Below are 16,307 nucleotides of genomic sequence, written 5' to 3'. Positions count from 1 at the left end.
GAAAATATAAGATTGAGAACACAGGAAGCAGCCTCTAGTGTGTTGCTCCTGAAATTCATCTGAAATTAGAGGATCCAGCTGTGGAAACTTTATAGTATCGAAATTAAAAATAACTGGTCACATTTCACCATTTATTTACATGAAATTAAATAAGTGACTTTTGGATAGGAAGTGAGATGGTTAATGCATAATATTTTTAATGATCTTCCTCCCTCCATTATACCAAATTCATCATGAAATATGGCTCATTCTTGCTTTAAAATACTCTTTTTAAATGCATTCAGTATAATGAGTTTAGATAGTGTAGTGTGCTTATGTATGGATGTGCGAGTTGGACTGTGAAGAAGGCTGAGTGCCGAAGAATTGATGCTTTTGAACTGTGGTGTTGGAGAAGACTCTTGAGAGTCCCTTGGACTGCAAGGAGATCCAACCAGTCCATTCTGAAGGAGATCAGCCCTGGGATTTCTTTGGAAGGAATGATGCTAAAGCTGAAACTCCAGTACTTTGGCCACCTCATGCGAAGAGTTGACGCATTGGAAAAGACTCTGATGCTGGGAGGGATTGGGGGCAGGAGGAGAAGGGGACGACAGAGGATGAGATGGCTGGATGACATCACTGACTCGATGGACATGAGTCTGAGTGAACTCCGGGAGTTGGTGATGGACAGGGAGGCCTGGCGTGCTGTGATTCATGGGGTCGCAAAGAGTTGGACACGACTGAGTGACTGAACTGAGTGTGCTTAAACATGAGATGCTGTGTTTTCATGATTTTGTTATGTATCTTAATTCTATTAATATGCAATTTATTAATTGTTGTTGGAGAAGGAAATGGCAACCCACTCCAGTACTCTTGCCTGGAGAATCCCATGGACAGAGGAACCTCGTGGGCTAAGTCTGTGGAGTGCAAGAGTCGGAATGACCGAGCAGCTAAACCTATTAGTTGTTGTGGAATCTTTTTTACTCTGGCTTTACCCTTACCTTTCTCAAGTTGATAGTTTAGGAAAGAATAAATATGATGGAAAAATCAGTGCAAACAACCCATAGAGAAGGAGGTAAAGAAAAGCTGGTTGTTTTCCTTTAGAAAGAAAGAAAAACAAAACTTCCGTATTTTAAAAGGGATCCATATATTCTTTTGAACAAAATTGAATATATACATGTGTATATATATACATATATATGTACACACACACACACACACACACACACACACGGCCTCCCTGGTTGCTCAGATGGTAAAGCATCTGCCTGCAATGCAAGAAACGCGGGTTTGATCCCTGGGTTGGGAAGATCCTCTGGAGAAGGGACCTGGAGAATTCCATGGACACAGGACCCTGGTGGGATACAGTCCATGGGTTGCAAAGAGTCGGACACGACTTCACTTTTGCTTTCATTTTCATATATATATATATATATATATATATATGTATATATGTATATATGTATATATATATATACACCCATACCTACCTCTTGTCTGTTTTAGGGACACTTAAAGAAACAGAAAAGGCACAGGAAATGAAGAAAAATAAGCAATGGGGATACAAGATACAACAGTGCAGAAAGAGACATCTAGAAAGAGTTTGGAGATGGTGTAACAAGTCACCACAAAACTTGGTGTCATAAAACAACAATAAGCATTTATTAAGTCTAAGAATTTCCTTGGAAATATGGAATTTTGGCTCTTCTGGATGTTTCAAACTTGAGGTCTCATGAAGTTCAGTTGTCCCAGCATCAGTCATGTGGTTCCCAGGCAGCTCACTCCAATAGCTGGCAAACAGATGCTGGTCGGAGGCAGGGAGCAGCTCCACTCCTCTCCGTATGGCCAGTTGGTACACAGGTTAGTCCTATTCAGTGTAGAAGAGTCACTAGGCAAAGACATAGATTCCAGGAGGCAAGGTTCCTTGGGTGCTATCTTGGAGACTGACCACCACAGAGAAATAAGATAAAAGAGCATTAGGTGCACATGAATACATATACTCGTAGGAATCAGTTCAGTCATTCAGTTGTGTCTTACTCTGCGACCCCATGGACTGCAGCACACCAGGCCTCCCTGTCCATCACCAACTCCCAGAGTTTACTCAACTCATGTCCACTGAGTCAGTGATGCCATCCAACTATCTCATCCTCTGTCGTTCCCTTCTTCTCCCACCTTCAATCTTTCCCAGCATCAGGGTCTTTTCAAATGAGTCAGTTCTTCGCATCAGGTGGCCAAAGGATTGAAGTTTCAGCTTCAGCATCAGACCTTCCAATGAATATTCTGGACTGATTTCCTTTAGGATGGACTGGTTGGATCTCCTTGCAGCCTAAGGGACTCTCAAGAGTCTTCTCCAACACCACAGTTCAAATGCATCAATTCTTCAGTGCTCAGCTTTCTTTATAGTCCAACTCTCACATCCATACATGACCACTGGAAAAACCATAGCCTTGACTAGATGGACCTTGTTGGCAAAATAATGTCTCTGCTTTTTAATAAGCTGTCTAGGTTGGTCATAGCTTTTCTTCCAAGGAGCAAGCATCTTTTAATTTCATGGCTGTAGGAATACAGGAGAGTAAAAGGTATGTGGTTCAGCTGTGAGGTGAATATGAGTCCGTGATCACTTGATTTGTGACAAACATAGACTTCTGCCATGTTACTTGTTACTTCAGACCCAGTGCACCACACCCAGTCGCTTAATTGTGCCACTGTGATAATAAACTCCCTAAAAGCACAGAGCTGTAAAGCTAAGCTGCATTAAGACATGATATTTCTCTTAGAAATCTTACCATAATTTTACCTAAGCACCAAAGAATTGATGATTTCGAACTGTGGTGTTGGAGAAGACTCTTGAGAGTCCCTTGGACTACAAGGAGATCCAGCCAGTCCATCCTAAAGGAGATCAGTCCTGGGTGTTCATTGGAAAGACAGATGCTGAAGCTGAAGCTCCAATACTTTGGCCATCTGATGCAAAGAGTTGACTCTCTGGAAAAGACCCTGATGCTGGGGAAGATTGAGGGTAGGAGGAGAAGGGGATGACAGAGGATGAGATGGCTGGAGGGCATCATTGATTCAATGGACATGAGTTTGAACTCTGGGAGATAGTGAAGAACAGGGAAGCCTGGTGTCCTGCCGTCCATGGGGTTGCAAATAGTCAGACATGACTGAGTGACTGAATAACAACAAGAGTCAAAAACTACCCCCTCCCCAAATCAGCATTTTTACCTTTCTGATGTTAAAGACCCTTACTTCATTTGTAAGAGGTACCAAAATAAAACTACGTGAAAATTGAGATTGTGATCTGTTGATATACAACTTGAAAGGTGTATGGATTTTAACCTTGTGCCAATACATAATACTTAGTATATTATGGGGTACTTTTCAGATTGCTTTCAGAAGACAAAATTACCCTAACATTTGTGACACAAAAAATGAGAGGCAGGAAAATTATCTAAAATTACAAGTGACTGTGTTTTGTTGCCCATCGTAGTCCTCTCGTATGATAAAAAATGACAGTAGTGAACACTTACAGAGCTCGTGGTGCCTGTGGCAGGCATGATTGTACACACTTCACGGATCAAGCCATTTAATCCTCGCAGCAGTATTTCATTCTGGTTTAATGGATGAGGAAAACGAAACAGTAACATGGTGAAAAGCAATTCAAATCCCGAAGTCTTTCTTTAGCCCCTGTGCCTTTTAACTGTAGCCCCGTACGTAGAACAGACTACCCCAGGCTGGCTCAGAACAAGGATTCATTGATAATGATAGCATTTTCCTCAGGCTCACTCCATGGACAGGATCTCAAGCCTAGTCAGAGTCCTCAGGGGCTAGCAGAGGGAAATGGAAAGCGTTCAGAAAGCTAGGAGTATTTCTCTTGAGGGTGGGGTCAGTGTGACTTGCTTTTAAAGGGTCACCTTGGCAGCTGAGTGGACTCTGGTGTGACCAGGGGGAGATCCTGTCATGGTGACTTGTTTAAGACAGTAGTGAAAGAAATTGTGAGAAGTCATAGGAATCTGATGGGATTTCCTCAGGGGTATGAAAAAAGAAGAACTTTCCACCCGAGCAGTTTGAAAGATGGAATAGAAGTCCACTCAGATCAAAAGCTATGTATAGAGGTGGGTTTGAGGTAAAAAATCAGGATGTGTTCATGTGTTCAGCAGGCAGTTGTATGCTCAGGGCCAGAGAGAAGTCTGGCTAGAGATACAAATCTGGGATTTGCCAAGATCTAGACGATTTAACTGAGCTCACAAAGGAGACACATGGATTACTAAGTAAATTAGAGAGGAAGATCTCGCTGACACCAAGGGACCAAGCCCTGAGGCAATCCATGTGTAGGATTTGGAGAGAAGAGGAGGAGACAGCAAAGGAAACTGTGGGTGAAGAGGAAAACCAAGAGGAGTAGTGTTCTGGAAGCAGAGCAGAGATAGTAATCACGAAGGAGTGAGTGATAACCCATTGCAAATTCTACTGACAGTTTAAGTCAGAGGACTAGTAACTGACCATTGGGTTTAGCAGCTTGGAGGTCATGGGTTGTTTTGGTGAAAGCTGATTTGGAAAAGAGGTTAATAAAGCAAAGGCTTAACTGGAATGAATGTAAAAGAACTGGAACAGTGAATTTAGAGAACCCTTTCTAGGAGCTTTAATCTAAAAAGGAACAAATGGGTTAGCAAGGTGGCACTTGGAGGTCAAGAGTAGTTACGTGAAAACAGCTAAGCTTAATGCCTCCCCCTACCCCATTTCAATAAATATCTACTGTATTCCAACTATGTGTCCAAGACTGGTTGATATTTTAAAGATACAGAAATCAATGAGCTGTAGTTTCTCCCTTGAGGGTGTGCAGGTAACCCAGCCTGAGGGTTCACAGAGGGCTTTGGGAAAGAAGTGCTTTCATCAAAGATGTGAGGCGTGAACCAAATCTTGAAATTTGTATTTGAATAAACTACTGCTTCTAATTTATACATCATAGGATCTGGGAAAGAAGCAAAATATTCTGTCTGCTCCTGACTAAAAATATTCAGATCTTTTAGACAGTACTTTTTTATGTTAATCTTTTTAATTTTATTTGCCCAGTCTTTGGTTTTTTGCATTAACCATTCTTAATGAACTTCTGGAAGACCCACTAATTGTGTTTTGAAAATACAAATGAGCATCTCCCATATCCTTGTCAGCACCCTCCTTATGATCAGTTACTAGCAAAGGACAGTTAAATGAGTGGGGACGTGTAAATAGAATGGGAAATGTTGAAGAGAGGTGGCTGGGGTCAAGGAAGATATTAATTCATTTGCTGCACAAGTATTTATTATTTAGGATAAATGTTGCACAAGATCATGCAAAGGCTTAACTTGGTGGTTGACTATAGGGAACAAAAATCAAGAATAGGAAGAAAAACAAAGGAATGAAATTGTCAACTGGCTTTTGAAGAAAAGCAGGAGGATATAGTAGAATGAAGTAGACATTAAAATCCCAGCGTACCTGGGTTTAGATCCCACGTCTGTTAGTGAATACTTGAGGGATCTTGAGCAAGTTAATGATGATACTGAGTCCACAGCCTCTAATTTGGTAGCAACTCTGTCACTCCTGACTGTTACGAGAGTTATGGTGCCCAGAAGAATATTAGGTCAGAGCAGATATTCAAAAATTGTTATCTTGCTTCTCTTTTTTCTTCAACTGAAACTTTCTCATTATTTCTCCCTGTATATAAAGTTTGATAGTCGAGCTGGGGTTTGAAATAAATAAATGAATGCAAAGTTTCCTTTTTCTCTCCCCATCTTCAGTAGCACTAACAATATCCCATGAGCATTGTGAGCATGAGTGGGAAGCAAAACAAAACCAAAGGAGACACCCAGCTTAGTTAAACATGCTGAACATCAGCCATACTGCATCTCAGTAAGCAGACGTGATTCCTGGAGTGCATTTGGATAGGATAATGAACAGGATCATCCAGGAGTGTGTCCACTGTCAGGCTATCTCCCAATTACCCTCTGTTCCTGTACCCGTCTTAATGACTTGCTGCTGCTGCTGCTAAGTCACTTTAGTCGTGTCTGACTCTGTGTGACCCCATAGATGGCAGCCCACCAGGCTCCCCGTCCCTGGGATTCTCCAGGCAAGAACACTGGAGTGGGTTGCCATTTCCTTCTCCAATGCATGAAAGTGAAAAGTAAAAGTGAAGTCGCTCAGTCGTGACCGACTCTTAGCGACCCCATAGACTGCAGCCTACCAGGCTCCTCTGTCCATGGGATTTTCCAGGCAAGAGTACTGGAGTGGGGTGCCATTGCCTCTGCTGTAACAGAAAGGAGAAGTGCACGGAATCCTGTCAATGGGGTATTTGTAATTGTTGGTTGTATGTGGTTTATCCTAGTATCCATTTGAGCAGACATCATGTACACAAAGAATTCTATCTCGGTGCCTAAGAATTTTCAGTTCAACTGGACTGTCCCTCATCTACTTTAATTTTGATAAAGGTTTTTCTAAGTATATTGATGCCTTTTTATTGATACTTTTTCCTTTTGCTCTAAAACAATAATCAGATGTTTTGTTGGACATTTAGTATGTTCCTTCCCCTGTGCTAAATATCTAAGGGAAATGAAAGGTGGGGTTTTGCCTTCAAGGAAATGTTATTGTTTTTTAGGATATAACATTCACCCATTTGAGAGATGAAGACAGTAACAAAATGCTCTCTATTTTGTAGCATAAAAATTAAAGATTGTAGACATTAAAAGCAAGTGATCTATGTTAACTGGAATCCAGAGGGAGCTTTCAAAAGAAGGTAGAGTTTGACCTTTGCTTTATAGCTTCTCTCCATTAAGGATGGAGATAAAACCCAAGAATAGAGGAACATGGGCTTCATGCTCACATGCTACATTCCATAGAGTAACATTTATCTGAAGTTATTTGAAAACTCTGTGATCACTCTTTGACTCAAAATATATCTTTCAGTGTAACCTGTCCTGTTTCCACTGTTAGAAAAGCTTGCTTTTTGGATAAATATTGTCTTTAGAAGTCATCATTTAAAATGCCCATATCTTTTGGAGGAGCAAAGAGTAGGTTTCTGGCAATTTAGCATGAGAGCACTCACCAGATGATTTTCTCTGACTGCACTAAAAGGAAGGCTTAGAGATAGGATAGGATACATTGTATTGAAAAAAAACAACACCACTAAAGTGCTAGGGTAGAAAGGATAAATGTTGACTGCATCAGTTTTAATTTGAGCTATGTAGTGTTGGGAGTTCAGGAGAAAATTAGCCTATTTTACTGTCTCTTCCAGCAGTGGATGTTTCATAAGTATTTTTGACTTTTGAATAAAGTAGCCTAACAGGCTATTGTCATTAACCTTTTAATCAGAAAGTAAGCCTACCTCTTAGCAAAATACACATGATTTCAGCCTCAGGTGACTAAATAATTTCCCAAACAAAAGTCAGATGGAGGTTATTAATTTCAGAACATATCAGTGAAATGTTCTGACTGTGGAAATATTCAACCAAAAACATAGTTTCAGGTGCTATGTGCAAAATCACCATTCCAAATCAGTATTTTCCTAGGTGGATTTTATGAAATACAAGTTTCGTGGGTAATTGTGCAGTGCTATTTTAAGGGGCAGGGAAAGGATCTGTAGTCAAGTAAGTTTGGGAAACACTTGCTCAGATAAATAGAGTTTTTTGCTTCTGAAACACCTAGGATGCGGGTGTGTGCTGTGACTTCCAGGAGGGGATCCAAGAAGCTAGTGTTCATTCGAGCAGGGTTCTGTGGGGTAATCTTCGGCACATGTGGTTTTATGATATGCTTGGGAACTCTAAAAGTTCTCTATAGACAAGGAATTAATGCATTTCAGAAGGAAACACAATCAGTGAATCAGTGATAAATAAAGGAATAAATATTAAACCAACATGCTTGACTTCTGAATTCTACAGTTGTGGAGCAGAATAAAAGTAAATATGTGAGTCCTCTAGTTCTGAAATTTTATAGTTGTAAGTTCGCTGACTAAATTATGTGAACAGTCACAGTATGAAATGTACCAGCACAAAAGTCTGCCTTGGTGTGGGAGAGATAACCTTTTTGCCTAGTAAATATAGTATAGATCCTTCCGTTGACTTCTTTCAGTGTTCTTTCCTGCAGCTATCGAAATTCCCGTGGTGTTATTCACTGATAACTAGTTATGAGTTCACTGATAACTTTTAAGTACCCACACAAACTAAGGAAAGATGAGCTACCAGAGGTTAGTCTTGTATTTTAAATCCGTGTACAGTAGTATTCCATTCCTATTGGGTCTAACTGTGTGCCAGAAATTTTAGTTTCAGTTAGCCACAGAGTGTGTAATATCAGCATTTTTAACAGCAATTTGATAAAAGGTTATCCACATTATAAACTAGCATCAGCATCTGCTCCTTAAATATTTTGCAGTGAGTAGAAAAGACATTTGTGTTCTTCCTGTGTTCACTGTTCACTTGCTTTGTGAATGAGCTTGTTAAAATTGCTCTGTATTTTGTGAGTGCCCCAGTAAGGTAATTTAGCATAAAACTTGGCCTTGTTATTGGACTTAAATGTTTTAAAGGTGTAAACAGGATTCAGAGGCCTCAATGTTTGGTATTTTTGCAAAAGCAAAGTCAAGGGTGAGCTCTTCTCTCTTCTCTTGGTCATGTCCTTGTCATTTTTAGAGGAGGTAAAATGCAATCAAAAGGACAGTGATTTTCACCCCTTCAGTAGGTGTCCACTTGTGTATGTTTTGCTCTGGGTTGCCATTACAGCCTAGGTCAGCGCAGTGGCTGTGATGCTGCCGGTCCTTCACACGCTCGAAAGTAGGATTTTCAGCATGGATGCCAAGCAGTGTCTTCCTTGCCTTTCACTGAATTACAGTTTCATCCCTTATTGAAGTTGGTAATATGTTAAAAATAACCATGATTGGAAAACCAAACTGTCTGTGATTTATTTTTGTTCCATCTTTACCTTATAGAACTGCCTTTGACTTCAAAGAGTCATCGTAGCTCAGAACAGGCGACAGAATAGGAAGCTGAGCAGTGATTCATGAGAGTAGATGGAAGTCAGTGATTAGTTCATGTGCCTTTGGTCTCCAGGAATGACATAAATCTTTAGGGAAATTCTATACTGTCAGGCTGCATGCCTGCCTGTGTCAAATCCCATATAGGCTAGAATATATTATGAATTGAGAAATCTGAGGAAAGAACAGAAATTCCTTTTGTTATTCGCTGTAAAGGTGTCACACAGATGTGAGGATACAGGAGAAAAGCATAGTATTGCTCTCAGTTAACCATAGAAAGCTAAATTTGCATAGTGAGAAACACAAAGACCAATTCACCTGTGGCTAAATACCTTTTTGGAGCAGGAGAAAAAAACGTTAATTGATTGAAGACAAAGACCTCTCTGTGACTTTTTAGGTCCACAAACTAATTTATTCCCAGATTGAAAATTTCAAGGTCTGTTGAATCTTAAAATAATGAGGAAAGCAATGAATATATAGCAGTACTGGAAAAGAAAGCTTACCATTCTGTCATTTAAATCAGTGGATTTTGTAACAGCCACCCTGTCCCTGGGATAATAAAACTTAACATGTGTTTATGCCGTTTCCCTTGTATTGTACGATAGAAGTTAAAGAATCTTCCTAGGGAGGAGGAGAGAAATCATTCCTTATCTCCTTTGTCATTCTTGACTGCAGTTAGGCAGAGCACCAAACATGGTAATGCATTCAGCCGACCACTTCCAAACCATTAAGCAGGCCACAGAAGGAGGAACGAGATGAAAAGACCGGAATTAACAGTAACACATTGAAAATAAGACACCCAAGGACCCGTGAGAAATGAAGAAGTGACAGTTCTAATCCTCAGAGACACGTTACCAGAGACAGAGGTAGAATGACCTGGTCCAGATGAGCATTTCCTACCCTTCTTGGTCCCATGTCCTCTGCCACCCAGCACCCAGGAGACCTCGAGTCACCTGCAACCCCTCTGATGTGCTGTGCTTTCCTTTTTTTTTTTGTGCTGTGCTTTCTGATTGACCCCGGCAGTCCAGCCCTCATCGGGCTGGTATCCGCCACTGCAACACGTGACCACCGTGCCTACTCCTTTGCAGCTAAAGCCAAAGCGATTCTAAGGAAATCAGAATTTCTGCAGTACCCTCTCTCATGAACTCCTTTGATGAAAAAAGAGGTTTTGTAACTACTTTCTGAATTTGTTAAAGGCTGTTACATCTGGCACCTCTCTATGATAATTTATATTAAATTTAGCTCCTGTATTGTCAGAGAGAATTATTTTTAGTAGAGAGAAACAAAACTCAAAATTCACATGTCAAGCTATTTCAGCGTAAATAAGCTTAGGGAAAAATTCTAAACAAAGAAATAAAGATAGTTCATATCTGGAAATTAAAAGGGAACAAAGAAAAACACCTTTTTTCTTAGGGGGAAAAAAAACAGAATAAAGTGGTAAGGACAGGTGAAAAGCCACTGCCTGTTTCCCTGTGTGTGGTTCATCTAGCTGGCTGTGGTTTCAAACCCACCAGTGCCTGTTGCTGTTCACTAAGGGATGAGAAAGTGAAAAGGTCATTGAGAGACTTTTAAAAAATAATAATAATACTGTTTATGTTTACAGCAGTTTTACACTTACAGAAAATTGAGCCAATTAGAGTTCCCACATAACCCCTCTCCCACCAGCAGCTTCCCCTATTATCTTGCATTAGTGTTGTACATGTTCTACAAATAGTGAGCCAGTGTTGATACGTTATTAACGAAGGTCCATCACTTGCATTAGGGTTCACTCCTCGTGTTGATCTTTCTGTGGTTTTGACAGAGGCCTCCTTGTGCTGCTTAGTCACCAGCACAGTGTCACACAGAATAGCTGTGCTCCTCTGACAAACTCCTGTGCACCCCCTACGGGCTTAGTGAGCCGCCAGCAACCCGCTCAGTGGGCCGCCGCGTGGTCTCCGCACATGCGCACAGGCCCGCGCGCCTCTTCGCTCCTGTTGGCTCGGGTTCATCCTTGGGTTCCTGGACGAGGGTCTCCGCTAAGCGCTCCCCTTGCTTACACGCTGCCTTCCCCTAGACCTGATTGGATCTCTGATCTGGTACCTTTCTTCCTTCCGTGTGGTTTGCCTTCTATGCCTTGGTCACAGTTTTCATGTATACAGTTGTGTGAATAGCTCATCTGTGACACTGGTTTGAGGATGGAGAATGGAGCTGTTTCAGATCCCACCTCTCAGTCCCATTGCTGCCACTTGGGCACCTTACCCGAATTACCTGTAACTCAGGCCAGGAGGAATTTTCAAATCCCCCTTTATAAAACTCTGCAACTCTAGGCTGTGTTTCCTAATTCCCATATGACAGAAGGGATGAGGAAATGAGGCCCACTGCACTTTCTTCTGCTCTTTTCCTTACCTGTGCCTTCTGAAAATTATAGCATTGCTTTTACACTGAAATAGGTGGCGAACTTCTATAATAATAATACGGTTTATATGCCTGTGCTCTAAATTACATAAAAACACCAAAGATCATTATTCAGGAACAAGATTAGTTTTTATTTCACTTTTGAGTTTCTCCCATGGCTATCTCCCAATCATTCCTCTTTCCTGAATTACTGTTTAGAATTATTGAAATATTTTCTCTGGTTTTTCCTTCAGAAAAGTCTTCTCCAAGGGATCTTCTTTTCCTTCTCCAGGGGATCTTCCCAGCTCAAGGATTGAACCCAGGTCTCACGCATTGCAGGCGAATTCTTTACCAGCTGAGCCACCAGGGAAGCCCCAGAAAAATCTAAAAATTTCTAAATTTTGTATTGCTTCCTATCTAAAATATGCACTTGTTATTTGTATGAGATTTCAGTGTTGGATCAGTCATACTTGTTAGTTCATAGCATGTCGTCATCTCTGATCCAGACAATAGTCCTCATTGGTTGATTGATCCATTCCTTCCCTTTTGTTCCTGTATGTGTTCCCACTGTGCTTAGTTGCTAAAGTTGTATCCAGCTGTTTATGACACCATGGACTGTAGCTCACCCGACTTCTCTGTCCATGGGGTTTCCCAAGCAAGAATACTGGACTGGACTGCCATTTCCTTCTCCAGGGGATCTTCCCAACCCAGGGATCAAACTCACATCTCCTGCATTGGCAGGAGGATTCTTTACCACTGACTCACTTGGGAAGATAGCAATTCCCATTAGGGAGAGGAAATTGTTACTGTGTGTATATATGCTTATATATTTAAAATTTTAATATATATTTTTAATGTTGTTAGAAGAAGTGTCTTTTTTAAAATTTATTTTAATTGGAGGCTAATTACTTTACAATATTGTAGTGGTTTTTGCCATACATTGACATGAGTCAGCCATGGGTGTGTTCCCCATCCTGAACCCCCCTCCCACCTCCCTACCCATCCTATCCCTCAGGGTCATCCCAGTACACCAGCCCTGAGCACCCTGTCTCATGCATCGAACCTGGACTGGCGATCTATCTCACATATGGCAATATACATGTTTCAATGCTATTCTCTCAAATCATCCCACCCTCGCCTTCTCCCACAGAGTCTAAAAGTCTATTCTTTACATCTGTGTCTCTTTTGTTATCTCGCATTTAGGATCATCATTGCCATCTTTCTAAATTCCATATATATGCATTAATATACTGTATTGGTGTTTTTCTTTCTGACGTACTTCAGTCTGTATAATAGGCTTCAGTTTCATCCACCTCATTAGAACTAATTCAAATCTATTCTTTTTTAATGGCTGAGTAATACTCCATTGTGTATAGGTACCACAGCTTTCTTATCCATTCATCTGCAGATGGACATTTAGGTTGCTTCCATGTCCTAGCTATTGTAAACAGTGCTGTGATGAACATTGGGGTGCCTGTGTCTCTTTCAGTTCTGGTTTCCTTGGTGTGTATGCCCAGCAGTGGGATTGCAGGGTCATATGGCAGTTCTTGCATTTATTTTCATTTTGTAGATGGGTTCTTTAACTTATCATGATTCTGTTTCCTACTATGCATTATGTTTTCCCAGTACCTTGTGTTTTCAATCCACTCACATTTTTCTGTTTGCATGTAATCTATTGCTTGTTGTATATCTACGTATATTGCCTATCTTTCTTCCACTGATGGACACCAAGTTCAAATGTAGTTTAAATTTTCTTTAAAAATCTTCTTTGTGTTTGAATGTGTATTCAAGCCCTTCGAATTGAATTTATGCCCTCTCCTTGAATGCTCAAATAGAAATATATATATATGAATTGTATTGGTAGTAAATGTCTGAATGAACTTGTGTTATATACAAGAACTCATGCAACCTAGAGAACTGTTTTCCCTAACAAAAGCAATCTTTTAACAGAAGACAAATCCTACTTGTATCTTGAGGCCTGTACAATAGAATAAGTTCTCAGAGATTACAATATACAGTACAAGAGCTGTAGTTAAAAGTAAAATGATTGTACAAGGAGACCTAGATACCTTAGTCTGGTAATATGTCATTTGTTAAATATACTTTAAAACATTATTTTATTAAAATGAATATATTTTGGAGCTTATTCCTTTAGAGTTGTTTGAATTATGAAAAAAAAATACCTTTTTTACTCTATTGTTGAATGTATCGTATATTGACATTGTCCCAAAAGAACTTGAGGTATCTTTTTATAAAGACTGCATAACCCTAAGGACAGAATAGCAAATAGGGTGGGAATAGAAAAGCATTACTTTGTAGAAGAAAGAGTTTCCAAGTATTTTATTTAAAAGCAAGCCTTGTGGCCTTGATTGAGCATTACATTTAACTTTACTGTAAACTGAAAAATAGAAAACATTTTAAAGTATGTCCGATTTCAGAATCAGAATAGAAGGAGCATACTCACTTCTCAGGGCCGGTACTCTGTTTCCTGGTAGACAGACTTGTCACTGAGATCTCCTAGAGGTGTGGGTGTAGGAAACAGACTAATCACCAGGAGGGTTAACATTGAATTCTAACGGTCAGAAGCCCAGTTCTCAGGTACAAAGCAGGGATTTTACGTAGGCAGCAATGTTGTATTTACCCTCAAGCAAGCATTTCATTAAGACCCTTGAATTCTCTATCCTTTAGCGCTGTTTGTTTAGCACATGAAATCAGTTTAGTCTTTGGAAGTGGAAGGTATAGGTAGTAATCCAGCTTCTGCTCCTTGTTATCTGTACATCCTGGACAATTTAATCTCTGCAAACTTCAATTTTCTGATACGTTAAAGTAATAATTAACAGTAAGATACCTTGTAAAACTGTTGCTAGTATTAAGTCAGGTGAAAGTTCTGTAGGATGATTCAGTACATGTTGTTGTTCAGTCACTAAATCGTGTCTGATTCTTTGCAACCACATGGACTGCAGCATACCAGGCTTCCCTGTCCTTCACTGTCTTCTGGAGTTTGCTCAAATTCATGGCCACTGAGTCTGATAGGTGATGCTGTCTAACCTAAGTTTGTTGTTAGGATTCAGTATCAGTTCAGTATCAGTTCAGTCACTCAGTCATGTCTGACTCTTTGCGACCCCATGAATTGCAGCACGCCAGGCCTCCCTGTCCATCACCAACTCCTGGAGTTTACTCAAACTCATGTCCATCAAGTCAGTGATGCCATCCAGCCATCTCATCCTCTGTCGTCCCTTTCTCCTCCTGCCTTCAATCTTTCCCAGCATCAGGGTCTTTTCCAATGAGTCAGCTCTTCACATGAGGTGGCCAAAGTATTGGAGTTTCAGCTTTATCATCAGTCCTTCCAATGGACACCCAGGACTGATCTCCTTTAGGATGGACTGGTTGGATCTCCTTGCAATCCAAGGGACTCTCAAGAGTCTTCTTCAACACCACTGTTCAAAAGCATCAATTCTTTGGCGCTCAGCTTTTTTCAAAGTCCAACTCTCACTTCCATACATGACCACTGGAAAAACCATAGCCTTGACTAGACGGACCTTTGTTGGCAAAGTAATGTCTCTGGTTTTTAATATGCTATCTAGGTTGGTCATAACTTTCCTTCCAAGGAGTAAGCGTCTTTTAATTTCATGGCTGCAGTCACCATCTGCAGTGATTTTGGAGCCCAAAAATATAAAGTCTGTCACTGTTTCCACTGTTTCCCCATCTATTTGCCATGAAGTGATGGGACCAGATGCCATGATCTTCGTTTTTCTGAATGTTGAGCTTTAAGCCAACTTTTTGACTCTCCTCTTTCACCTTCATCAAGAGGCTCTATAGTTCCTCTTCACTTTCTGCCATAAGGGTGGTGTCATCTTTATATCTGAGGTTATTGATATTTCTCCCGGCAATCTTGATTCCAGCTTGTGTTTCTTCCAGTCCAGCGTTTCTCATGATGTACTCTGCATATAAGTTAAATCAGCAGGGTGACAATATACAGCCTTGATGTACTCCTTTTCGTAGGATTAAGTATGATAAATTATGTGAACCATCACTAGGATGGTTCTGGTGCATATGACCAGATCTTCAGTACACATTAACGTGCTGTCTTTTCTTCTCCCATCTTAATGATCATTCCTTCTCTGCCTTAGGGAAAGCACAAATTGCATGTAGATACCGGGATGGAAGGTGATTGGTGTGGCCTCATTCCTGTTGGACAGCCTTGCAATCAGGTGACCACAACAGGCCTAAAGTGGAACCTTAGTAAGTAAAACCCTTGCACAAGGGGAGATTTTCTTTCTTTCTTATTTTTTTACAAAATTTATCTCGATAAATAATTAGAAGTGGAATTGCTGGGTCATATGGGAACTCTAGCCTTTCAATGAATAGCCAGACTATTTTCTACCGCGGCCATACCAGTTGTACATTCCTACCCGTGACGTGTGAGGATTCCAGTTTCTCCATATCCTGGTGAGTATGAAGTGATGTCTCACTGTGGTTTTTACTTTCTTTCACCTGATGACTAATGATGCTGAACACATTTTCATGAGCTTAGGGGCCATTTGTGTATATTCTTTGGAGTTATGTCTTTTTAAATCTTTGCCTGTATTTTAATTGGATTATCTCTCTTTTTACATTAACTTGTAAGATTCCTTTATGTACTCTAGATATAAGTCCTATATCAGATAATATGATTTGAAAATATTTTCTCATACTCTTTGACTTATGTTTTTATTTTCTGAAATTTAATTAACTAAATTTATTAATCTAATTTTGAAGTCCAGGTTTTTTTCTTTTATGGATCATACATTTGGTGTCATAGCTAAGCACTCTGTCTACCCTTTTTCGTGGTTTTGTGTGCTTGAAACCTACCTTACTTTTCAAGAAAAGTAGCTCTTCTAACTAGAGTAATTAAAACATCTGTGATTTTATAAGATTAGCTGTTCTGACTAAATTTTCAAATGTTCTCCAGTACTTAAGAACTGTACTA

The 16,307-nt window shown here is 40.2% G+C and overlaps 1 protein-coding gene across 5 annotated transcripts in view; it reads left to right on the top strand.

The window, feature by feature from the left end:
* The window catches only part of TPK1 (thiamin pyrophosphokinase 1), a 384,981-nt gene that overhangs the window by 256,532 nt on the left and 112,142 nt on the right, over positions 1–16,307 (top strand). For all 5 annotated transcript variants that reach the window (XR_011566131.1, XM_019959243.2, XM_019959244.2 and 2 more), the window contains exon 8: positions 15,469–15,580. Coding sequence is in view for 4 of the 5 variants with exons in the window: in XM_019959243.2 (XP_019814802.1) it covers positions 15,469–15,580 (112 nt within the window). In the remaining variant the exon portion in view is untranslated. The remainder of the gene's footprint in view (positions 1–15,468; positions 15,581–16,307) is intronic.

The sequence above is a fragment of the Bos indicus genome, chromosome 4, assembly GCF_029378745.1.
Source record: "Bos indicus isolate NIAB-ARS_2022 breed Sahiwal x Tharparkar chromosome 4, NIAB-ARS_B.indTharparkar_mat_pri_1.0, whole genome shotgun sequence".
NCBI lineage: Eukaryota > Metazoa > Chordata > Mammalia > Artiodactyla > Bovidae > Bos > Bos indicus.
Note: the sequence above shows the minus strand (reverse complement) of the source record. Positions and strands in the feature narration are given on the sequence as shown.